The sequence below is a fragment of the Orcinus orca genome, chromosome 12 (genome assembly GCF_937001465.1).
Source record: "Orcinus orca chromosome 12, mOrcOrc1.1, whole genome shotgun sequence".
NCBI lineage: Eukaryota > Metazoa > Chordata > Mammalia > Artiodactyla > Delphinidae > Orcinus > Orcinus orca.
The window spans coordinates 30682792-30709642 of NC_064570.1; the positions used below are offsets into that span (position 1 = coordinate 30682792).

At 37.3% G+C, this 26851-nt stretch overlaps 1 protein-coding gene across 6 annotated transcripts in view; it reads left to right on the top strand.

The window, feature by feature from the left end:
• The first annotated feature begins 1274 nt into the window (after positions 1–1274).
• MED23 (mediator complex subunit 23) overlaps positions 1275–26851 on the top strand; it is a 42837-nt gene continuing 17260 nt past the window's right edge. For 2 of the 6 annotated variants that reach the window (XM_033407192.2, XM_049695670.1), the window contains exons 1-16: positions 1275–1527; positions 1880–1911; positions 2070–2157; positions 4926–5050; positions 7174–7285; positions 8713–8811; positions 9381–9482; positions 9944–10013; positions 11295–11407; positions 12721–12816; positions 13365–13382; positions 18441–18641; positions 21459–21602; positions 23245–23390; positions 24349–24594; positions 26211–26353. In XM_033407192.2, the coding sequence (XP_033263083.1) occupies positions 1480–1527; positions 1880–1911; positions 2070–2157; positions 4926–5050; positions 7174–7285; positions 8713–8811; positions 9381–9482; positions 9944–10013; positions 11295–11407; positions 12721–12816; positions 13365–13382; positions 18441–18641; positions 21459–21602; positions 23245–23390; positions 24349–24594; positions 26211–26353 (1783 nt within the window). In that variant the 5' untranslated portion in view covers positions 1275–1479. Of the gene's footprint in view, positions 1528–1879; positions 1912–2069; positions 2158–4925; positions 5051–7173; positions 7286–8712; positions 8812–9380; positions 9483–9943; positions 10014–11294; positions 11408–12720; positions 12817–13364; positions 13383–18440; positions 18642–21458; positions 21603–23244; positions 23391–24348; positions 24595–26210; positions 26354–26851 lie in introns of those variants that run through there. The other 4 variants (XM_033407132.2, XM_033407144.2, XM_033407135.2 and 1 more) reach the window with 4 other exon arrangements.

Below are 26851 nucleotides of genomic sequence, written 5' to 3' on the forward strand. Positions count from 1 at the left end.
CTCGGTGCTTTGAGACCACCTAGAGGGGTGGGGTAGGGAGGGTGGAGGGTGGGAGGGAGATACAAGAGGGAGGAGATATGGGGATATATGTATATGTATAGCAGATTCACTTTGTTATAAAGCAGAAACTAACACACCATTGTAAAGCAATTATACTCCAATAAAGATGTTTAAAAAGAGAGAATATACCAATTGCGAAACACAGAGCCGAAACATGGAAATCTGCTAGTAAATGAAAGCTGTCTTAGAAGTGAATCTGGTTGAAGACAATCCACAATAAAATAATCTGTTTAGCATACAAAAAAGAACAATAGGTTGCTAGGGTACTTGGATTTTAATAATTCTGGCTCTGTCACCCTTCTATAATAGCTCAGATATTCTGCAAAATACACTCTGTAATACAGTTCAGTGAATACCTATCACCGTGTCTAGCACTGAGGGAACGGTGGATAAATATTCCATAAATGAAGTCCTCTACTACTTACACACAAAAGTGTTATATGAAGACAAAGAAGAGACACCTAAATCAGCTTGAAGAATGAGAGCAAGTTTCCACAAAAATGTCAACTGATGCTTCAAAGAATACAGCGGTGGGGGGCACACCACTCAGTGTATCTGCTCCGACCATGCCACTGAATCAACCTTCCTCTTTGCCACCCTTCTCCATCCCTACCCACCACCAAAGAGGCTATATGTATTTAGTAATTGATAAATATTATTATTTTTTGATGATCATAACTGAAAACAGTATATATTATTATTCGATTACTTTAATTAAAAATCAGTAGTGATGCGTTCATTCACCTTTTTAACCTTCATTGAAAGCCTGCTGTGCTTCTGGCACTCTGCAAGGCACTGAGGTTACCATAGTCGAGAAGGCATTGTCCCTGTCGTCTAGAAAAGTGAGCTTTCAACTCCTGGCTTCAGGCTGCTGACGGAGTCCTAGAAGGTCAGCAGCTCGTAGACATCAGGTTGCCCCAGGTCGCAAGAGGAGCATTTCCAGCAGGCTCTAGCCCCTGGGTCTCAAGCTTGTTTTCTTCCCGCCGTGCAAAAGCATCAGCACCAAGCAGGAAGCAATTCCCGCTTCAGCCGCGAAGTGGCGGTCTGCAGCCGACCGGGCCTCGAGGTGACTTAGGCTCGAGGTTCCACTTAGGGGCGCTCTCGTCTGGCTCGCGCGCCGCACTTCTCCACAGCCGGAACCATCTGACTGTGTCCCTAGTTTCTGCGGGTTTCGTAATCAGCGGACACCCAGCGATCCGGCTTCCGTGCAGCTTCCGGTTGTTTGCTGGGCCGTGCAGCTTCCGGTTGTTTGCTGGGCCCTGCAACAAACAGGGGCCGGACTCAGCTGGGCGCTTGGGGAAGAAACTGACCCCGGCGAGCTGAGGTTTCCTACAGGCGTCTGCGGCCCTCTACCCCTCCATTGCCGGAGCTCGGGTCTGACCCGGGCAGCGCGCCTGGTGTCCAAGGAAGGCGGGGGAGATGGTCCAGATGGAAACGCAACTGCAGAGCATTTTTGAGGAGGTGGTGGTGAGTGGAACGGCCAGGGATCCAGGACGATGGCTGGGAGAGGGGGTGGCTCGCGGGCAACGACTCAAGAAACCTGGCCCGGGCAACCTCTCCTCCATCTCTTCTTTGTTGTGAAACCGTGTATGTGTGCAACGGTTGAGCAGTTCTCAAACTGCTGTCCAATTCCAAGTCTCCTTTGAAATCCACAACACCCTTTGTTACAGGCCAAGCAGGCAGGTATTGTTTGTTTCTGCGCGTTGTTGATTAAGGTGACTTGCCCTTGTTGCATTGTATTATTTTGCTCGGGCACGCCCCTCCCCCTCCCTTTTTAAAAAAACAAAATTCACGTCGTTTACTTTTTTTTTTTTAACAGAAAACGGAAATTATAGAAGAGGCTTTCCCTGGGTGAGTATATGCATGGCAGATTTTTCTGTTTTTACCTGAGTGTATCTTTGTAAGATTTTATTTAGATCTCTTTTGGAGGTTTTTAAGATCCACTATTCTGATTATGTTGAATTACCTTTTTAAAACTAGTGGCAAATAATGCTATTTTTGTTTTTTAGCATGTTTATGGACACCCCTGAAGATGAAAAAACAAAACTAATTAGCTGTCTGGGGGCCTTCAGACAGTTTTGGGGTGGTCTTTCTCAGGTGAGCTCTGCATTTTTAATACACTCAGCTGATGAATTTTGACCCTTTCTTTTTTCACATTTTCTTTGATGTTGCTGTTAAGGTCTTTCTGGAAAAGGAGAAATAAAATTGTCATCATCTTTTATTTGTCAATTCTGATTTCCATTTGTTTCAATTTGTATTCCAGTAAAGAATCTGTATTGAAAAATCAGGTTGACGACAGCACAGTGAGTTGTTTTTATAAATCTCTCCCAAGTTAGATTATATAAAACCATTTTGATCCTATGCTGATTTACTTGGTGTACTTCTAAACAGCTGTGTTAGGGAGTGTAATGGATAAAATTTTCCATTTTTAGGAACTGGAAACTGGCCCAGCATTGATACAAAGATGCCACAATAAGGGTACAAAGATATAATAAAATTGAGGAAAGGAGCAGTAAAACTTAGTAACAGAGAACATTCACCAGAAAATGCAGCCTTGAAAAAGACAAAGTGTGTGATCCTTAAAGAGCTCATAGTCCAGTAGTACCTTATCTTCTCGTGGTGCATTTTGGTAGGAAAATGAGAACTGTTTGCACTTGAGCTGCTGGTGGTTACGACTTGCTACTCAGACATGAATCACAGAGTTTCAATGCATTCGTTTTTTTAAATTTCTTTTACTTTTAATTATTTTTTTTCTTTTTATTTATTTATTTTTTGGCTGCGTTGCGTCTTCATTGCTGCGCGCGGACTTTCTGTAGTTGCGGTGAGCGGGGGCTACTCTTAGTCGCGGTGTGCGGGCTTCTCATTGTGGTGGCTTCTCTTGTTGCAGAGCATGGGCTCTAGGCACGCAGCCTTCAGGAGTTGTGGCACACGCACTCAGTAGTTCTGGCTCGTGAGCTCTAGAGTGCAGGCCCAGTAGTTGTGGCGCACGCACTTATTTGCTCCACGGCTTGTGGGATCTTCCTGGACCAGGGCTCGAACCCGTGTCCCCTGCTTTGGCAGGCAGATTCTTAGCCACTGCGCCACCAGGGAAGCACCCTAATTATCTTTTAATAGATAATATATTCATACGGTACAAAATGCAAAGGGTTGGACCCAATGATGAATCTGCCTTCCATCTTTCTTAGCTTAATTGCTTGTTTCTTTTTCTGTCTGCAAACAGCATTCCCAGTTCATGTTTCCTTCTAGAAGCGTTTTTTTTTAATACATTTATTGTATTTATTTATTTTTGGCTGCATTGGGTCTTCATTGCTGCGTGCAGGGTTTTTCTAGTTGCAGTGAGCAGGGGCTACTTTTCGTTGCGGTGCATGGGCTTCTCATTGCAGTTGCTCCTCTTGTTGCAGAGCACGAGCTCTAGGTGCACAGGCTTCAGTATTTGTGGTATGCGGGCTCTAGAGCACAGGCTTAGTAGTTGTGGTGCAGGGGCTTAATTGCTCTGCAGCATGTGGGATCTTCCCCGACCAGGGCTTGAACCCGTGTCTTCTGCATTGGCAGGTGGATTCTGAACCACTGCACCACCAGGGAAGCCCCTAGAAGTGTTTTATGCATAGAATCATTTTTATAGAATGTTCATATGCCGTGTACACTGTTCACTAACACCTTGCTTTTTTCCTCTTAATATTAAATTCTCAAAGTAATTCTACATCAATCCATTAAGAGTTACTTCTGCCTTCCTTTCTTACTTTCTTATAGCAACATAATATTCTATTATATGACTGCACCTTCCTTTATTTAACCAGTCTCCTACCAACTGACAGGTTGCTTCTTACCTTTTTTCACTTTAAATAATACTATAATGAACAGTTTTATGCGTGGGACACAGAATAAATTTATAGTATTGCTGGGTCAGAGGGTATGTCTATGTGTAGTTTTTATAGAAATTGCCTAATAGCTTTCCAAAAGGGTTTTACCAATTTATACTCCCGATAGCAATGTGTAAGAGTATCTGTTCCCTAGAGCCTCGTAATAGAATGTTAATCTACTTTTTGATCTTTGAACTTTTTGATCTTTGCCAATCTAAAAACAGGAGAAATTTTATTTCAGTGTGGTTTTATTTTTGCATTTCTCTGAGTGATGTTGAGCATCTTTATGACATACTTTAATATTTTAATAATTCGTTAAACATTTTATGAGTTAACACACAGCCCTTGTCTTCGAAAATTTTATATTCTAATGGAGGAGCTGGGAAGAAAATAAGTATTTCTAAATCAGCATTATATGTTCAACAGTAGAAGTGTGTATCAGGGACAGTGGTAGCACAGAGGAGCAGGACATCTTGAGGATATCCTAGAAGATAATCTGTGATTTGGGTACTACATTTTGGTATCAGATTTAACGTTTTGCAAGTCTAGAAATTGGATATGTCATTAGATTCATAACTCATTGGGCTCTTAGGGATTAGACTCACGAAATTCTCATGAGGCTGATATACTAATTCATAGTGGATTTTTCCCCCAGTGACAGGAATATTTATATCTGCCAGTAAGGGCACTGCTTACAATGCCGTACACAATCTTTGCTAGAGTTTTCTATTGATCATGAATGTGTTAATAAAATCGTACTCTTTTTGGAGGTGGCATGTAGTAAAAATGGTGGAAGTTTATATAATTGTATGATTTTAAGCTTACTATAACTCAAGTACTAAATCTGAATTTTTTCAGTTTTTTTTTTAGAATTTGTTTTCATCCATGAATTTATAATGGAGTATATCATTCATAGTCTTGATATACTCCCAGGTACTGTTAGCTATTTGTTAGTTACCAAATGTAAGCTTAGACCTAAAGCATAATCATTTTCTGATTTTCCAGGAATCTCACGAACAATGCATCCAGTGGATTGTTAAATTCATTCATGGCCAGCATAGTCCTAAAAGAATTTCTTTTCTTTATGACTGCTTAGCAATGGCGGTCGAGACTGGTCTCCTTCCACCCAGGTATGTTTAATGGTGAATATGAGCAATCTAAAGAATTTTCTTTCTTTCTTTCTTTCTTTTATAAATGTATTTATTTTATTTTATTTATTTTAATTTTGGCTGCATTGGGTCTTTGTTACTGTGCATGGGCTTCCTCTAGTTGCGGTGAGTGGGGGCTACTCTTCGTTGCTGTGCGTGGGCTTCTCATTGCGGTGGCTTCTCTTGCTGCGGAGCACAGGCTCTAGGGCGCCCAGGCTTCAGTAGTTGTGGCTCATGGGCTCTGTAGTTGTGGCTTGCGGGCTCCATAGTTGTGGCTCATGGGCTCTGGAGCGCAGGCTCAGTAGTTGTGGCGCACGGACTTAGTTGCTCCGCAGCATGTGGGATCTTCCCGGACCAGGGCTCGAACCCGTGTCCCCTGTATTGGCAGGAGGATTCTTAACCACTGCGCCACCAGGGAAGCCCAGAATTTTCTTTTTTATTAATGTTTAGAAATTGGTTGAGGGAATGAAGAAGGAAGTTGGGCTCAACAAGTAATCCTTTGTAATATCTCATTTTTAATTTCTAGGATGCAGTATTCTTAGAATTGTATACTTACGGTGCTCAAAACCAGGCAGACTTTGCCTTTCAGTCCAGAGACTAAAATCACTCACGTTCATGAGCTTGTTCCAGTTAACTTTTGTTGTTTTTGTTATATTCACTAGTTTGTTTATAATATTTTTTAGATTCTACATACAAGTGACATCACACAGTATTTGTCTTTCTCTGTCTGACTTATTTCACTTAGCATAACGCCCTTCAAGTCCATCCATGTTGTTGCAGATGACACAGTTTCATTCTTTTTTTATTGATGAGTAGTATTCCACTGTGTGTGTGTGTGTGTGTGTGTGTGTGTGTATGTGTATGTATGTATGTATGGCATGTCTTTTTTATCCATTCATCTGTTGAGGGACACTTAGGTTGCTTCCATATCTTGGCAATTGTAAATAATCCTGCTGTGAACATTGGGGTGCATGTATCTTTTCAGTTTAGTGTTTTTGGTTTTTTTGGCTATATACCCAGGAATGGAATTGCTCAGTCGGTTCCAGTTTACTTTTGCTGTGTGATGAATTACTTCAGTACTTTGTGGCTTAAAACAATAATAATCCTTTTATTATTAACATTCACGATTATAGTGCTTGACTAGGCAAGTAGTATGTAGTTTTTTCTCAGGTCTCGTGATTGCAATCAGATAGTGGCTATGACTGGAGTCATGACAAAGGTTTCCCATTCATATCTGGTGGATGATACCTGGCTGTCATCTGAGACATCAGCTGGCACTGTTGGCCAGAACCTACATGTGCCTTTTCCATGTAACCTGGACTTTCTCACAGCATAGTGGAGTCCAAGAGCAAGCATTCATAAGAGGGCTAGGCAGAAGCTTTATCACCTTGCCTTGAAAGTCATACAGCATCCCATTTGCCAGTATTAGGCCTGCCCAGGTTGAGGGGTAGAGAATGACACTGATACTTTTCATGGGAGGAGTATCAATGTCACATTTTAGAAGAGCATGTGGGATCGAAAGTCTTCTTGCAGCCATCTTGGAAAAATACAGTTTGCCACAAACTGGTAAATATTTAACCAATAGCTTTTGGTACATATCTTTCTAGTAAAAATATAATGTAATTAATATAATTTAGTTCTACTTTGTGTTTAGTCTTTCATATAAGTAAAAAATGTAAAATACTATACGTAATTTTTTGAAAGTGTGCTTGAGTAACATGTACCTTTTTGAAAAATACTTACTGGGACTTCCCTGGTGGCACAGTGGTTAAGAATCCGCCTGCCAATACAGGGGACATGGGTTCAATCCCTGGTCTGGGAAGATCCCACATGCCACGGAGATCTAAGCCCGTGCACCACAACTACTGAGCCCATGTGCCTTAGAGCCCATACTCTGCAAGGAGAAGCCACCGCAATGAGAAGCCTGCTCATCACAACTAGAGAAAACCCGCACACAGCAATGAAGACCCAACGCGACCAAAAAAAAAAAAAAAAAAAAAAACCTTACTGTGGCAAATACGATATCCAAAGTACGCAGACCTTGGCTATTAGAGAACTTGCAAAAATTCTGTCTTGTAATTGGAATGGGTATTGCTTTTTTCTAGGATGGTTTGTGAATCCCTGATAAACTCTGACACACTTGAATGGGAAAGAACACAGCTTTGGGCCTTAACATTTAAACTGGTTCGGAAAATAATTGGAGGAGTGGATTACAAGGTATTTTTTTCCTAATTATTCAATATAAAAAGTAATCGTTGTTAGGTGTGATTACTTTTTCAGTGTACATATCATAATTTCACATGGGAGAAATGAAGTGGAACCATTTACAAAATCTCCTTTTTTGTTGTATCTCCTGAAGGGATTTAAAATTGCTCAGTGTTTCTCGCAGCTTCTCTGCTCCCCTCCCAACATTCTTAAAAATGCAGGTGGCTGGTAAATTTCTGTGACAAGTAGGGAAGTCACCAAGCAGACTCTGGGTCCCTTCATGCCACAGATCTTAGGATGTTGGGGCCCCTTTCCAATGAAAGCACAGAGCAGGTGTGTATGGAACTGAGAAGAGATGCAGGCATCAGCTGATGAAGGGAGCAAGTCCTGCTTCACCTTGACCTCCCTTGGACACATTTCCTTCCTTAACTGGTGTCTTCAGCACTCTGCTCTTGACCAAAAACAACAGCATACAGTCTCTAATTGTGTCTCATAATACATCTCAGGAGCTCCATATCTGCAGAAGCTTCTCCTTCATTCAAGCCACTTTTGTTATTGTCCTTTTTGAAAGACTTGCCAATACCTGACCCTGTGCTTTATGTCTGTATTTTTGCTAATCTAAAATGACTTAACTGATAAGTATTGGCTTGAATTAATTCTAAGAAGCTTTTTCTGATTATTTTCTCTGTACTTGTACTTCACTTTTCTTAGCATTAATATGTGGCTTTTACCTCCGTACTTATTTGTATGGTGCTTTATAATTGTTTCTAATTTCTTTCATATATATGTTTTGTCTGTCTTTTTTACAAGATTGATCACATTGTTTATACTATGGAATGAAATTTCTTCTCTATGTATCAGATTCTGCTCTGAAATAATGCAACTGGTGATAGATATGGATGACCAGTTAACAGAATGGCCTTATTCGATCAGTTTGAGGGATTAAAGTATGTGATGGATGATGAGAAGGGGGAATAAAGTTAGAATATGCAATGGGAAGGAGTAGAAAAGGTCATCTGCCAGAAAGTTTGTATTATTGTCCATGTTTTCAGAGTATTTTCAAGTTATATTCAAATATATTTCTGTCCGTTAAGCTCAAATTAAACTTTTTGGCCCCTCATAGTAATAGAAACTCTTCTAATGTTGTGATGGTCAAAAAAGCTTAGCAGAGTGTGGGAAGTTTAATTTTTATTTATAAGTGACTTTCTTCGTTCATTCACATTGCAAGCCATCCTTTAGAATTCTGCTTTGGAACATGACACTTGTCTTGGGTTAATGTTAGGAGGTGGAATGTTAGCTCTGGTTCAGAAAAAATCAAAAGTGTGACCTTGAGGGTAACATTTTTTTTTCCCAAGTATATAACCTTGAAAACTTTAGATGTTTTAAGTAGCACCGGGGACGTTTTTATATTTTAACCTATGACTTTTTTGTTCTATCAGGGTGTTCGAGATCTCTTAAAAGTGATTTTGGAGAAAACCTTAACAATTCCCAATACAGTGAGCTCAGCTGTAGTGCAGCAGCTTCTAGCAGCAAGAGAGGTAACCATGTCTGCAATTCATTGATCATATCCTTAAAAAAGTCTAGTTTTACATAGTTCTGTGCTTTTAAAACTTATGGTAGCTTGTAAAACGTTCCATTTCTTTACTTCTACAAAAATCGTGTTTTAAAGGTTCTATTTCACTTCCATTGTATTTCAGAGGGAAATTTTATATTTTAATTAATTCATGGTTTTTAACTATGAAAGCAACAATATTGATATTAAAGTATTTTCAACCATTTTAAAACATCAGCCTGGACAACTTAAAAGACCTTCGTGCTTTGTAACTAATGTTGCAACAATTGTTGGTCTGTTGCCTTCCTATTAGAGTCTACCAATAATTGATGCATTTTCAATGTTTCTTACTATCAGCAGTCATTTTAGTATTTATTAATCTTCATTTTTAGATATTCACATATAAACAAATTTTTTATGCTACAGTTTAAGCCCAGTGAATCCATGAAGTAATATCTCTACTTTTTAATACCATAGTTCTTGTTGTTGTTGCATTTAAGGGGCTTATCTGTGGGACTAGTCAGAATAATAACATCACCCTCTTATTTTTCTTAGGTTATAGCATATATCTTGGAAAGAAATGCTTGTTTATTACCAGCATATTTTGCAGTCACAGAGATCAGGAAATTATATCCTGAGGGAAAACTTCCACACTGGGTAAATTTGATATTTTCTAAAATTTTTAATAGAAAGTTTTATTAAAAATTGTTATATTAATCTGATTTTTTGTGTGCTTATTCTTTTAATGATCACTTTATTCTTAGATAATAATGTGATTTTTTTGTGTGCTTATTCTTTTAACACTTTATCCTTAGATAATACGTATTTCTTTCATTTCTCTGCCATCCTGCTGAGACAGTTTATATATTATGTGATGAAATATACATAGCTTCATCAAATAGCTAAGAACATGGTGGTATGACCTGACTTAATTCAGGAAGAAATGAACTGGTCAGTAATTGTTTGGAAGGAAGCAAAAGAGAACTAACCTTTGAGTAATTTTACGTGCCAGGAATTGTACTAAATCTTTACATATTATCTCATTTTATGTAAATGATTCTTGTATTCAGAGCAATCTTGATTTTATTTTTATACTTTTTTGTTTTGTTTTGTGTCAGTTACTTGGAAACCTGGTATCAGACTTTGTGGACACCTTCAGGCCCACAGCAAGGATCAACTCCATTTGCGGTAGGATTATAATTCAAAATATACTAAATAGTACCTGGTCTTTAGTGATCTGACTATTGAACAAAGTTGATGGATGGTATCTTATACATGTCTTGGTGACTTGTTATTTTAGTATAACTTTAGGAGCTTAATAATGTCCTTTTACTTGCTTCAGGTACTTTGTGTGTTAAGTACAGGGAAGGAAAAGCAACTGTCTGGACTGGTCTAAGCTTCAGATAGAACCATTCTAGAAGATGTGTTTCCTGGTGATTAGAGGGAACTTTTAATAGAGCTAGTAAAGCACCATGGAATCTCTAGGCAACTGGAAGTCGCAGTAGATCTGCCCCTCGATTATCTGACTCTCTCAGCCCATTCCAATTTACACCTTTGCTCTGTATTTCATTTATTTTGTTTTCCATTTTTTCATGTTTGTTAGATTCTCAGAATTTTCTTTTAAAAATAAGCACGTGATTTGCAGTTTTTGCAGTGCTCATATATATTCCTGAATAATTTCTAGAAATCATGGTGGCCTCAGAACAGCCTGGAATATAGACGTTATTTAGTCAATGATGAAGTTTTTAGCACTTTCTGTGAGTCAGGTGCTATTCTGGACACTGGAAATACAAAAACTAAACAGACACTAGACAGATAATTCTTAGGCTTTTAGTTTTTGTAACTGAGTAGATATTGACATCATTTAATGAATTATGGAAGGATTGAGAAGGATGATGACGAATTTAGTTTAAGTTATGTTGAACTTGAGGTGCCTGTGGGACATCGCAGTGACAGTATTTATCAGGCATTTGGATACATGAACTGATTGATGGTCATATACTACATCTAAGGCTTCTAGGAGCATCATGTTTAAAGTTACTCAGGTTGACCCTAGATTAAGCGTCTGTAAACTTTTTCTATAAATGGTGATATAACAAATATTTTAGGCTCTGTGGGCTATACAGTCTGCTGCAACTACTCAACTCTGCCATTACAGTGCAAAAGCAACAGTGTTCCAGTACAGCTTTACAAAAACAGGCGGATTTTGTCCATGGATTGTAGCTTGCCGACCTCTGTCCCTGGACAAATGCAACATTTGTGAGTTTAGAAGGCCTGTACAAATTGGTCTTTAACCATCTGGGCTAAAAATAATCAAAGAAAATTCCCAAACTTATATCTAATTAAAACATATTTTTAACCAGTGCCTGGTTCAGCATAGATGTTCATTAAATAGTTGTAGAGTGAATGAAGGACCAGGCATTGCTATGTTCACATTTATTTAGAAACATTTTTTTGTAATGCATACAGGCCGTTGCAGCCTTCTGCCAGTTGTAAATAACTCAGGCGCCATTTGTAATTCATGGAAATTGGACCCTGCAACTCTCCGTTTTCCTTTGAAAGGCCTCTTGCCATATGATAAGGTATGTTACTAAATACGATGGAACTTTCTCCATCCGTCTAAGAGTCTTCATCCTGGAGTATTTGATGTGTAATGCTAAACTGTCTCTTCATAGACTGAAGAAGTAAATATTTAATGAAAGATAGTTTATGGTTTATCATATGATTTCAATATCCAAGTACCGCCTGTGGTTTATGATATTGCAGGTGTCTATGTTCCAATGGTCCACTTCTGGCAAAGCACTTGGTGTTAGAAAATTGAAGTTTTTAATTGATTCCTTGTTTTCACTTTTCCTTTACAAAGCAGGGACCAAAAATGAGTTTGCAGCGTCCCTAAAATTTGAGGAGTGAGCCTCCTGTTTGTTAGATTTTTTTCAGAAGGGGAGGACAAAAGTAGAGTAGAAATTTCTCAAAGGAAAAAAATCCACAAATATCCATAAAATGAAATGTGTGATATAGACATAAAGCTATAATGAAATATGACATTTATTTTATTATCTTGGGGTTTGGAGTAGTGACAGAGCAGGGTATGGGGAGGGCAAGATAGTTATCATGTAAATGTTTTCATGTCAAAAATGACATAGACAGTGATTAGGAAACTTCCAAAAGTGAGGATTGTAAAATAGTGCAACTAAAGTGACAATGCTGGGTTCTTGGCATATTAGTCAGCAAAACCTTAGAAGATGAAAAAGTGGAAAACTAAATGGAATTTGCAATCATGATAGTAGTAATAATGAAAACAGAGGAACTTATTGTGAACTTACTATGTGCCAGGCACTGTTTTAAGAGCTTACTTTGCAACAACTTTTATTCTTAACTATCATCTTAATATTTCCATTATCCAGATGATGAAACTGAGACATTGAGTGGGGTAGTAACTTGACTAAAAGGCCCCACATTTAGGAAATAGTATAGTCAGGACTTGAACTCTTAACCCGTGTGCTATCAAGTCCTCTCCAAATTTGGAAATGATGTCTATGTTTACACTTGTAGGAGAATGAATAGAAACTGCCTCTTTGATTAGATTTCTGGGGAAAAAAATCCTTTCCCTACAGTGATGCTTAAGACTTCCACGTGACTGTAGCTGAAGCCATTTCTAACTTTTCCTCTATGACCTTGGGCAAGTCCCTTCACCTCAGTTACATCATTTATCAAATGGGGGGTGGGAACAGATTAATTGTAAGCACTAAAATCCTATGATTTTTTTCCACTAGATACTGCCTACTCTGTGAAGGTAACAAGTGCCTTTAGAGGATTTTTTGATCCCAATTTCAAATTATTTGAATTAACATTAACTTTGATCTTGAAGCAATAATTTTCTTTATTTTCTTTAAAGGATCTGTTTGAACCACAGACTGCTTTGTTGAGATATGTTTTGGAGCAGCCTTATTCCAGGGATATGGTCTGCAATATGCTAGGTTTAAATAAGCAGGTACTGTACTGTGCTGGAAACCTAGTAAATTCTGCATAGAATCTGCACTATTCTTTTCTCTTTTCTTTGCTATAGCTAACTGAGCAAAACAGTTAAGAACTATTCGGTGATTTTTTTTTTTTAATATATGGTTTATTAAACAATGTATTGTTCTTATCATTTATATATTGCTTTAAGAATATTTAAATTAAGAAGGAGATATTTTAAAACTTGGTTTATTTTGCATTGCTTTTTTTTCTATAAGGCCAGTTTCAAGTATACCTTTTGCCAGAGAAACCTACACATGACTTAACCATAATTTTTGACTTTTTTTGTTGTTTGGGTGTCTATTTTTATAACCCTTGGTATTTTCAGCATGGCCTCAATTGCTGATTTTTTTTTTTTCTTTTTGGTGTGTGTCTGTTTTTGGTGGTTTAACATGTGGGAGGGTTTGTGCTGACTCTGGGTTCCTTGAGGCTGGCCTCATAGTCACTGTTTTGTCTTTTCTTTTTTTCTTCCTTTATTTTTGTTCTGTCCTGTCTTGTCCTGCCCATCCTCCAATGCTCTAGACCTTGAACATTGCTCAGGTATGTTCACAACCTTACTGTTGTATTGTGACTAACGATACGCTGGCCGCTTTGTAGCCACTGATTCCATTTAGAGAATACATGTATGGTCGGGGCTTGAAATTGGCAGGACCATGCTGAGACCAAGGCCACTAAAATGAATTTCTTCTTGGGATATGAGAGTTGTTTTTGGTGGATTGTTTTTGTTTTTGGTTTTTGGTGTTTGTTTTTTTTTAATATTCTTTTTTTTAATCAAATCAAGAGACAACACCTGGCACATGATAAAGCCTGTCACTTTTTTGATGGGTTGTTTTTCCCTCCCACTCCATTTTACTGTTTTTCATACTTTAGGGCTAAAGCTAGCCTGGTGGAATTTTCAGAGATGGAAAGATTTGTGGTGGCCTTTATCTTTCCAGACTATTAAAACATAAACAAACAACAACATCAATAAAAATACTTACGTTGCTTTGCCTAAAAACAAAAACAAATTAAAAACAAAACAAAAAAGAGAACAAAAGCACTTTAACAGAGATATGTTACTTTTAAAAGTTGGAGTGGTACGCTTTACCTGGGGAAGTTTTTTTGGAAACATGGAGATTGACTAAGAAATGTCGCACTCTTAGGTGACCCCACACCTGCTTGACAAACACCCTTCTTTGTCAGTCTTTGCCAGAAGTGTCCTCCTCCTGCAGTGAGCGCCTCGCAGCTGAAGTCCACCTGTGGCAGGAGGAACACGAAATGGCCAAACTTTATAAACCAAACTCTTATACAGTCCCAAGTCTGTTCCAGGACTTTTCACCTTTGAGATTTTAAGCAAAATAGTGGTTCTCATTATTTTTGTTAAAAATTTTTGAGCCCAACATATTAAAATAGACCAGCTTTTTGATTTTAAAAAGACATTCTTGTCTAGGTTATATAAAATAGCGTTGCTGTTTGCAATACTATAGTGAAGGTTGTGCCAGTGCTTCCATTTATAAAGCCCTATTTTTAAGGACATATAGCTTGGCCATAAAACTTGCTCAGTGTTGAAACTTTGCATGCCAAACCTCACCCTAGTAGCAGTATCTCTTTTATTATTTTAAGTTTTTTCTTCTGAAAAATTTACCAAGTCTCCTTGTTTGGACAAGCCTTTGTTCATGTGAAACTGAAACTGCTTCACCCCACAGTATCTGACAGTTAACCTCACATAACCTGTCAATGTAACATCTTAAACACCAAGTCTTTAACTCTGATCAGCTTTCACTTGAGTTAGAGGTAAGTATTCAGTGAACCTTGAAAGAATGCTTCATGCTATGTCTTAAAACTAATTTTTGCAGTGCACTTTAAGGCATACTTGACTCAGTTTCTTTTTGCAGTTTGATGAATAAAGTACCCATGGTCATTTGAGCTGCAAGTACCTTCCCCCAGATATCCTTAGCCATCCTTAGCTTTTTGCTTTTGGGGGCAGCTCGTCTCAAACTAGAAATTGACAAAATTTAGAGAAGGGTGTTTCTGATCTGATCCTTTCAGTAACAAGTTTCAACCTAAAAAAAGTTTATGACTAAGACATAAATCCGTAAAAAATAAAGTTTATAATGGAAATGCTGACAGAACATTATTAATATTGATCTCACTGTAGTGTAAACATTGTCAAAAGTTCACAATTCATCATTAATTGTTTTGGGAGAAAACTGTAGTGAGCGCACTTGTAAGATATATGCTGCATTGACTTGATATATTATTTTTACCACCTGGAGAGTAGGGTAGAAAATGAGAGCACACTGTATAAGAAGCATATGATTAAAAATAAACAAGTTATCTCATCACATCTTTTATCATTACAGAACTATATCCTGCACTATACTTTCTTGTCCTCTCTCTAGCAATGCAATAATTTACTTAAAGCTTTGAAACCTTTTAAGAGCTGTCCATATTGCATTTTCCAGTAGGAATTGGGCTATGGTATTTTATCCTAAAATTGGTTGCATTCAGAAGGTCATAAATAGCCCAGTTCTGTGACCAGCAAGGTAGTGTTCACAGTGTAAGAATCCTGTTTTGTGTATTTGCACAAGAGTTTGTATTCTTTGTACTGAATAAGAGCATTACAAAACAGATTCACTCCTCAGGCTCTTCTGTGGTGGTATATGAACTCTGGCTACCCTGAGACAGTGAAGTACTAGACTGATCACTCAGTTTATCCTTAAAAGGCACCATTGAACGTGGTACTAACTGGCATGGGACTCCAGTTCTGATTGGTAGAGAATATGATAAATGACATACAATGGGATTTCTCTTCCCAACCTGTCCTAAATAGATACTGCTTTAAAATTGATTTCTGGCACTGAAATAATGATTTTAAGTTAACTTACGCCCACCTAAGTACAATATGTTAAAATTGCACACATAAGCAGTACCAAAACTTATATGCAAATGTCAGGGGCCACTTAATATAGGATATGCTTACTAAGACGGAAAGCATTATCATTTGCCATTTTAAATAGTGGTGGGAAAAAATCAGGGGCATGGGTGGGGCTTAATGTTAATGTTTCTGTTAATTCCTTGTGCCTGATTTTCAGCATTTACCAAAACTGAAAATTTAATACAAATTTCCGATACAGTTTGAGCTGTTATGCAGAAATTGCATTGTTAAAATACTGAATTTAGATTCTTATTGTTAACACAGGCTTTAACTAAACATACATATACATATGATGTAAACTAATTCAATTTGTATGCCTATATCTTGACTTAAATTTATGAAAGCTTTCAGCAAGTTGTGAATAGCCACAGACATAGCATCCATTGGCTACCAGAATTTTCACACCCTGTGACTGATAATTAGCCTTTATTCACAGATCATTAAACTGATTTACGAATTTTCATTTCTTCCACTTTATAAAATTTATGTGGTGGAGAATCTTAATTTTAATGTAATTATCTTTTAGCAGTTGAAAACTAAAGCAAAACTTATTCTAAAGTAGTTAGTAGCACAGATCATTTTATATTCCAGATTTTTCCCTCTTTTTTTTTTTTTTTTTAGTATTATTAAAATTGGCGAGTAAAAAAAGGAACATGTGTAAGCTATCCCTAAACTTGGTGTGAGAACTATCCTTGGATTTAACCAAAAACATCCGGGAAATACAGAGTTCATTCTGATAGATGTTCTGCTACCCTCAGACCAACCAGTGCATTTGGTGCCATAGAGATTCCTGACTGATTTAATTGTTAACAGAAAATCTGGGGGTAGTCTTGAGTCATGGTATATACTGAAAGCTTATCAGCTTTGACTGTAAATTTCCTAGTTGTTCTTACTTTGCCAAAATCTTAATATTTTTGGTTTTCCTCTAAATCATTAACTATATGACCATCAATCACTGCAGTCCTAAAAATATGTAGGTAAAAATCCAGTTCTCTGAAACAAATAGCTAATACTAATAAGGGAAACTCAAAAATGACCCAGGTGCTAAACACCAATTTTGTTTAGTTTATTCTTTTTTCCTGAAGCAGACTGATGGAAGACCATCATGGATGGAGGAATAGATGACAAATTGGTTAGTTTCCAACTAGCAGCACATTCCCATCACTGAAGAAAAATTCCTACTGGAAATTCTGGCTTTACTTCTTTTCACAAATTTTTCTGACTCTTGTATACTTTGAATGATCTCGCTCTAAATTTGTGTTGTCTGACACATTTCTTAGGTTGTTGGTGGTTGGCAGAACTAGTGAATTTCAAGCCCTGTACACAGTAGTTGTGCATGCTGATTTAAGAAATAGTTTGTAGTGTTGTCTGTTGCACTTTGCTCTGCTTCATAATGATAATTACATTTGGAGGAAAAGTACTGTAGTCCCAACTGGTGGTGTTAATATTGCTCTTCGTAAACCTGTAATGTGATTGAACTGTGATCATGGCATTGTGTTTTTGGAAAAAATATGAAACAACCATTGATGCTTACTGTTTTGGATAGATGTTTGTTTTATTTGCATGCTTTAAGAAAGTGCAGCTATATTGGAGCTTTACAAGTTTGGAGCTGGCAGAAAGCATGCAAAAGAGGGGATGCTCTTCATTATGTTTTGTTTTTTTTCCAAATTTGTCCCCATTTTGCATTTTTCCCCTAAATTTAAGGAAATCATATCCCTTTTTCATGGCAAAAGACTAATAATCACATCTAAAGTTTATAGGGAAAGCATCTATGTTAGTATTGTATTCATTAGAAAGGCTTCCAACTGCCTGGCTATTGAGTCATATAACATTTTATTAAAAGTATAAAAATGGCTTAAAGTATGGCTTAACATATTTCTTTTGGTAAAAGTACATTTTTTAAAATCACTTTAAAAAAGCATAAATCTTTTTGCCTCTAGAAAGGGAAGTTGCATTTTCATTTTTAGTGTTTAAACTCAATTCTTTTTCTTGTTTTAGATTTTTAAAATAGTCTAATTTAAAATTAAAGCTGCATTATGTTTGGCTTCTAAGAGGGAAGAGCAGAGATTTAACTTTGAGATCAAGTTTTTTTTTTTGTAGAGGAAGTTTTCCTTTCAGTATCAGATCAATACCACACTTTGAAAAATAGACATTGAGTAATCTGGAAGCTATTTAGATATACCTCTGTATATAAAGTTAGTGTAAACATGTGGTGATTACTTTTAAATAAATAGATCACACACTGCTTTGTTTGCTCTCCTGTCATAGTATTTAATTCCTGGAAATCCAGGGTTTTCATATTTTGAGCTAGATTGCAAACTTAATACTGTTATCCCCATTTCGTTTGTCTTTTAAACGATCTTTGTTCAAAAAATAAATAACATATTTTCTACTGTGTAGTGCCCTTTGTCATATTGGAACAATGATGTCTATAGTGAAAGTCAAAAGTTAATGGGAAGGCTGTTTTGTGTGAGACCTGAAAAATAATTTTTTATGATACTCGTCCTCTGTGATAATGTAACATGATGCAGCTTTAACAGACTAAATCTAACCTTAACTTTCTAAGTTCAACTTCATTCCATGCTTCTCAGCCTCTTGTTACGATTAATGCCCATTAACTGGTAACTTCTGAAACTAACCGGGAGGCTTTTGGAATACTGTATTTAATCTCTGCCCTACAGCACAAGCAGCGCTGCCCTGTGCTGGAGGACCAGTTGGTGGATCTGGTGGTTTATGCCATGGAGCGATCGGAGACCGAGGAGAAGTTTGATGACGGGGGAACAAGCCAACTCCTCTGGCAGCATCTCTCGAGTCAGCTCATTTTCTTTGTGCTTTTCCAGTTTGCAAGTTTTCCACATATGGTCCTTTCTCTTCATCAGAAGGTAAGTACCACACCCTTTGCCAGAGCCACTTTACCTGTTGATTAGTATGTTTTAGACTGGTGTGGATGTTACCTAGTGAACAGAAGTTCCGAGCTCTGATTTCTGTTTTGTTCAGTGCCTTTATGATTTCTTAACTTCTCATTTTCTGGTCACCATAAAAACTGCATTCACTTATTCATTCCACATATTCACAGTGCAAGGACCAGGAGATACAAAATGAAAAGGCACTAGTATAGTACCCTCAAAGAGCTCTTTACCAGTGGGAAGATATAGGTATAAACAATTTGATTATAATATTATAGTTCACATAATGGAAGCATGTTTCCTTGTGATAGGAATGAGAGAATAGTCCCTATTAAAGACATCAGGAATGGCTTTCTCAAAGGGATCTTGAAACTATTACTTGAAAGGCAAGTAGAAATTTGCCAAGAGGAAAAGATAGGAAAGTGTTTCCATAACAATAAGATGGTCATTTGGAAAGGGACAAAAGTGTGTGATAGCTGGAAAGAAAAATGTAAAAGGGAAAGTGTTGGTGAGATGAAGAAAGCAGGAGGGTAAGGCCAGACATGGAGAACTTTATATGACCCTGTGTTTGTTCTGAGTTAAATTTACTTTGGGAAGCAAATGAGGAAGGGAATGACATCATCATATACAAGTTGGAAAAATTACTGCTAATGACCACATGTAGGAAGACAGTGATGTAGAGATGGATGGAGCCAAAATCAGAAGCAAAGAAATTAGTAAGGGAGCTGTTGCAGTGGTCCGGGTGAGAGATGCTGAAGACCTAAACCAGGACAGAGAGGAGGAGCCAGAAACCTGGTATGCTGGGAGGTGAATACGACTTGGTGACGATAGGTGACAGGAAGTAACAGGAATCTAGGATCACTCACTGGTTTCTGCTTAGACAGGTGAATGAAAGAGTAGAACAATGAATCCGAAACAGGGAATACGAGTGGAAGAGTAAGTTGTGGAAAGGGTTGGTTTTAGGCCTAAGGCTTTGGACACATTGAATGGGAATAAAATAGTGTTGTTGTATCTATAACATCTTGATAGTCTAGATTATTTGGGGGAAATATTTTCATAAGAGTTGTTAAAATCCTTTCAACCACCACTTACCGACCACCCCGATCACCACCACTGGTTTCTGTTATAATCTACAGGAAACCAGGAAACCAGTTGTGTTGGATAACCAGTCCTTGAGGAGTAAAAACAATAAATTTCATCCTTTTGGTATAATAAAGTACTCGTGTTTTGATGAAATATTTTTCGTAATATTCCAAAATTAAACTTGATGCTCATGCATACATTATCGACTTAATCATGTTTTAAAACATTTAATTTTTGATATGCGTAGTTGTTTTGGAGGTCAGGGAGAAAACATATAATATTAAAATAATTTAAAAAGCTTTGCTGGGTGTGCCTTGAGTGGAGAAAAAGTAATTAGTAAATGTAAAAGTTAGATGCTATAAATCAGAGCAAGATCCTTTCTGACCCACCTCCTAGAGAAATGGAAATAAAAACAAAAATAGACAAATGGGACCTAATGAAACTTCAAAGCTTTTGCACAGCAAAGGGAACCATAAACAAGACCAAAAGACAACCCTCAGAATGGGAGAAAATATTTGCAAATGAAGCAACTGACAAAGGATTAATCTCCAAAATTTATAAGCAGCTCATGCAGCTCAATAACAAAAAAAAACCCAATCCAAAAATGGGCAGAAGACCTAAATAGACATTTCTCCAAAGAAGATATACAGATTGCCAACAAACACATGAAAGAATGCTCAACATCATTAATCATTAGAGAAATGCAAATCAAAACTACAATGAGATATCATCTCACACCAGTCAGAATGGCCATCATCAAAAAATCTAGAAACAATAAATGCTGGAGAGGGTGTGGAAAAAGGGAACCCTCTTGCACTGTTGGTGGGAATGTAAATTGATACAGCCACTATGGAGAACAGTATGGAGGTTCCTTAAAAAACTACAAATAGAACTACCATATGACCCAGCAATCCCACTACTGGGCATGTACCCTGAGAAAACCATAATTCAAAAAGAGTCATGTACCAAAATGTTCATTGCAGCTCTATTTACAATAGCCCAGAGATGGAAACAACCTAAGTGTCCATCATCGGATGAATGGATAAAGAAGATGTGGCACATATATACAATGGAATATTACTCAGCCATAAAAAGAATGAAATTGAGTTATTTGTAATGAGGTGGATAGACCTAGAGTCTGTCATACAGAGTGAAGTAAGTCAGAAAGAGAAAGACAAATACCGTATGCTAACACATATATATGGAATTTAAGAAAAAAAATGTCATGAAGAGCCTAGGGGTAAGACAGGAATAAAGACACAGACCTACTAGAGAATGGACTTGAGGATATAGGTAGGGGGAAGGGTAAGCTGTGACAAAGCGAGAGAGAGGCATGGACATATATACACTACCAAACGTAAGGTAGATAGCTAGTGGGAAGCATCCGCATAGCACAGGGAGATCAGCTCAGGGAAATCAGCTCGGTGCTTTGTGACCGCCTGGAGGGGTGGGATAGGGAGGGTGGGAGGGAGGGAGGCGCAAGAGGGAAGAGATATGGGAACATATGTATATGTATAACCGATTCACTTTGTTATAAAGCAGAAACTAACACACCATTGTAAAGCAATTATACTCCAATAAAGATGTTTAAAAAAAAAAGATGCTAACTTTCTGAGAACAAGGTTTCTCTCTCTTTCTTTTTTCTTTAAACTTTACTGTATCTGTTTCTTTAACTGGCTGTGTAGATTTGTATTTAAACATTTTTTACAGTTAGCAGGGCGAGGACTGATTAAAGGCAGAGATCATCTAATGTGGGTTCTCTTGCAATTCATTTCTGGAAGTATTCAGAAAAATGCACTAGCTGATTTTCTCCCTGTCATGAAGCTCTTTGACCTTCTGTACCCAGAAAAAGAAGTAAGTTTTACTAAATAGTTAACAATGTGATTAGAATTATGTCTAATTTATGTTTAAGGATTTTAGTGTGATTTTGTGAAAAGAGCACTGGACTTGAAAGCTGGAAACATGGTTCTTTTCCCAGTTTTTGTGATTGCTGTGATCATGGGATAGACATTCAGTTTTTCTTGACATTAGTTTACTCCTGTATAAAGTGACGAAATTGAACTAGATTATTTTTGAAGTTTATCTTAAATCACAGTTGAACATCTAGTATGACAAGCTCTTTCTCTACCTTCTAAACAGGGTTACAATTTTTAAAAGCATGAAACTGTTTTAATCTATACACAGTTGAATGAGCACATAATATCAGTATCTGTTAATATAGTTTTTTTGGTTGTTTGCCAATTGAGTGTGTCACACTAGTGTTTTATTATGTAAGGTATTTGAGTAAAATATGGTATATATTGATGGTTGTCATTTTTTAGAAACATTTTATTATGGAAATTTTTAAATGCACAAAAAATGTAGAGTAAATAGAAAAAGACACTCCTGTCCCATCACCAAGAATTTTTTTTTTTTTTGGCTGCATTGGGTCTTCATTGCTGTGTGTGGACTTCTCATTGCAGTGGCTTCTCTTTGCTGCAGAGCACAGGCTCTAGGTGCACAGGCTTCAATAGTTGCAGCACGCAAGCTTATTTGCTCTGCAGCATGTGGGATCTTCCCAGACCAGGGATCGAACCCGTGTCCTCTGCAATGGCAGGTGGATTCTTAACCACTGTGCCACCAGGGAAGTCCAAGAAATATTCTTATTTCATCTTCTTTCCTCATCTTTTTTATTAATGCCGATGATTTTAAAGCAAATTCCAGACATCCGTGTCATTTCACCCATCAATAAACAATATGTTTTATGCTACTCATTTAGATTGCATGTCTCTTATATGTTCTTGGAAAGCATATATGTGACTTTTAGAAACTCTGTATTCATATTTATCACACTCAGTAAGATAAGGATGTGATTAATTTTTTTCATAATGATGTGTTTAATTTTTAAAGAATAAAACTTTTTTAATAAATTCATTTGATTATTTATTTTTGGCTTCATTGGGTCTTCATTGCTACACGCGGGCTTTCTCTAGTTGCGGCAAGCGGGGGCTACACTTCGTTGCCGTGCGCAGGCTTCTCGTTGCGGTGGCTTCTCTTACTGTGGAGCACGGGCTCTAGGCGTGCGGGCTTCAGTAGTTGTGGCTCGCGGTCTCTAGAGCGCAGGCTCAGTAGTTGTGGCACACGGGCTTAGTTGCTCCGTGGCATGTGGGTTCTTCCTGGACCAGGGCTCGAACCCGGGTCCCCTGCACTGGCAGGCAGATTCTTAACCACTGCGCCACCAGGGGAGTCCAAGAATAAAAATTTAATGATTATGAATGCTTTGTGGCAGTAGGAAAAGCTTGACTAAGCACCTGTGGATTTCAGTTATTTTCTTGGCAAGTAAAAACAATCTTGTAGTAGTTTCAATATTTGATAGCTGTTAGATCTTCTGATTTGTGTTATTGAACAGTCAAAGGACAGTTGGAGGTAAATTATGAGATACAGCAGAAATGGATTACTAAAATATATATAATTAGTTAATTCTACTCTTTCTTATATTTAAATTGTTCTTTTCTAGTTTATCCCAGTTCCTGACATTAACAAACCCCAGTCAACTCATGCCTTTGCAATGACCTGCATTTGGATTCACCTCAATAGAAAAGCCCAAAATGACAACTCCAAGCTACAGATTCCAATACCTCATTCCCTAAAGCTTCACCATGAGTAAGTTGTTTGTAGCTTGACAGTTCATTTCTTTTAATTTAATAAATAGTGGGTTGTAGACTAATATTGGTCTCAGTATTTATGTGAAGTATGGAAATCTTCCCACATCCACTAGAGGTAAGGGTAAATATTTAATGTGTACGTTATAACTGAGGGAACCTGATCAGTTGCAGCAGAAAGCAACTAGAAGATTAACCAAGCCTGTTTATATGTATGTGGAGATATATATTTATATATATTTTTTTTAATTTTCAGGTCTACGCTTTTACATGTTTTACCTTAGTTAAAATACTTAATTTCCAAAACTATGTGAAAATGTTTCAAAATTGTTTAAGTACTTGGAACTTGAGCATGATCTGACTGGGATATCTTTCACTCCCTGGGCTGCCAGGATTGCTTGAGCTGATCTGGCTGGCATGCTCCCTTACATCATTTCCAAAGCTGCGATTACTCAAAGAAGATGCCCTCTTTTAGATAGGACTGGGCTTCCGTCAAGGGTGTTAGGAATAGCTGAACTTCTGAAAAGGACTGTCAGGTCTCTTCATAGGAGACTGTAGGGTAGTCAGACTTCACATTTCATTTGGCTTTCATTTTATGAGGTAACCCTTAACCATTTTTTCTTAGTGACATCTGTAATGAAGGTATATTATTGTACTTAAGCAAATAGATAAGTAGAAGACTAGTTCATGAATCTGTGAGTTATTTCTTCATTATCTGAATCTTTGTACAGTATATATAGTACATACTTAACAACCATTCAGTGTTCACTTATAATTACATTCTTTCTGAAATGCTTCTCAGTCTTTTATATGTGTTAACACTATGTTTTGGGCAGAAACTATAATACCTATAGGAATAAATATATAGTTGCATGAAATTAAACTTTTTTAGAAATGCAAATTACCTTTCTAGAAATTATTTGCATTTTTTTTCTGTTGAATGGAACTTGAAATTTTAGGTTCCTACAGCAGAGTCTTAGAAATAAAAGTTTACAGATGAATGACTATAAGATCGCCCTGCTGTGTAATGCATACTCTACAAATTCAGAATGTTTTACATTACCCATGGGAGCTCTGGTAGAAACTATTTATGGAAATGGAATTATGAGGATACCTCTTCCTGGAACGAGCTGTTTGGCTTCAGGATCTATTACTCCCTTACCAATGAACCTCCTGGATTCACTGACAGTTCATGCCAAAATGAGGTATGTTCTTTTTTATTTATTTCGTCCTATGCCAGGGAATTGATATCAGCGCAGCAAAGACTTGATTTCATGATTATGTGTGTATATTTTATGGCCAGGCATATTTTTAAAAACCTTTAGGTTTATTTTATTACAAAAATGGTATTGTTTATTATAGGAATTCTAGAATATACAAATAAACCCAAAGAAAATGAAAATAATTGCTATAATCCCTCCATAAGAAATAAGCATTGTAAAATTATATTTATATATAATGTTTTGAGTCTTTTTTCTATGTGTAAATATATGAATTTATAGGGGGTATTTTTGTTTTTTCAAAATGTGTTCTTAACTACAGTACTATTTTATAACCACCTTTTTCTCATATAATCTATTACACACCTGTTTTTTGGTTTTTTTTTAATTAAACATGTTTTTAGTCTAGTGCTCTTCAGGAACATCTGTTTTAATTGCTACAAAGAAGTCTTTTGTGTGTCTATGTATGATTCTTTAGTCAGTTCCACATAGTTGGATACTGAGATTGCAGTGTCTCAGTGTTATAAAGATGGCTATGAAGATTATCTTTCTGGCTGTCTTTGCACCTTTCTGGCTGTCTTTGCACCTATCCATAATTCCATTTTTATCAAATAATTTGCTGGAAGTAGAATTGCTGAGTCCAGGGATGCAAAAACTGTAATATCTTTCCTATGTTGACTGTACATAAGAGTGCTTTTAGAATTGACATTTATGGTTTCTAAAAGACAGAAAGGGCTGTGTTGGGTGTGATTCTAGAACCTCAAGTGCCCATAGGAGCCAAGCTGATAATGTAAGTGAGTGATGCCTGCCTGGGGCTGCGTGAAGGCGAGTCAGGTAATAGTGTGCACGGAAGCCTGCGTGTATAGAGGGGTTGAGGCTGACTGGAGCGGGAGGGGCTCAACTTAATGGTGCTGCCACTTGTGCTAATTTCTGCAATGTAAGAATGAACATTAGTGTATCTAGTTCTTGTTTTTTTTGGAAAGGGCTTTTATTTCTAGACTCTCAACCATTAAGTGTTGGCTCAAACTTCAAACACTGCCTAGGTCAAAGAGAATGTATGTGTGGACCTCCAGGTGGGGGGGTCATTGATTCTAGAAAAAACATGCTCTTTTTCAAATGGTTAACATTGTGCTAGAATTATACAAGCGCTTTACTGGCATATGTGACAAAATTGAGGAAAGTCCCTTTAGTACCTAATATTTGGGTCTTACCAGTGATTTGTTAAGTAATTCTGTAACAAAAGTTAATTTCTTAAATGGTTTTAGTTACATATTTGAAAAAGAAACAGCCTAAAACCATTCAAGCATGTACCCAAATTTTGAGTTGGGTACATGAGTTGTACCCAAATTTTGCTTTTCCGTGAGCAGAGAGATCCTGAGGCACATTGAAAGCAGCGTGGAAACCAGAATTAGTCTCAGGTTGTACAGTGCATCACTACCATGTGTCCTGTACAACCTAAGTGATTAAAACAGAGCTGATTCATTTCATATATTTAAGTTCAGATTTATACCAAGTTCTCAATAAGTAGAATAATTCCTGTGTTTATGTCAAAAGTAATGAATTTTTATTTTCTTTTATTTTAATATGTTGTTTCTCCTCAGCCTTATCCACAGCATTGCTACCAGAGTGATAAAACTTGCTCATGCAAAGTCCAGTGTGGCCTTGGCTCCAGCCCTAGTGGAAACGTACAGCCGTTTATTGGTCTATATGGAAATAGAGTCTTTGGGCATCAAAGGATTTATCAGTAAGACAGGACTTTCTGGTGTTTTTAACCATTAACGCTTCCATTCATTCAACGTATACTTTTCTAGTTGTTAGGGATATAGCAGTGTACAGAAATCACTGCCATCATAGAGATTACCTGCTAAATGAGGAAGACAGACAACAAATGTAAATAATCGAAATATGGAATATGTCAGGTGATAAACCTTACAGAGAAAAATTAAACAAAAAAGAGGGATAGACTCTCACAGAGGGTCAAGGGAGTGGGATGCATGTTTTAAAGTAAAGTTATGGTTAAGAAAGGGGGGTGTGTAATTGTGCTAGGTGCTTGGGATGCAGTGAGCAGGACAGACATGATGCCTGTACTCATATAAAAACCAACGGTCCCATTTGCCTCTCTTTCTGGTTTGCCCGGGGCAGCAATGAGTACCAAGTCTGACTGGCAATAGGCAGGGGGTGTTCCTGCATTGCAGAAGACATTGTACGACGTCTGTTGGTTGTTATGCAGTTCTAAATAATA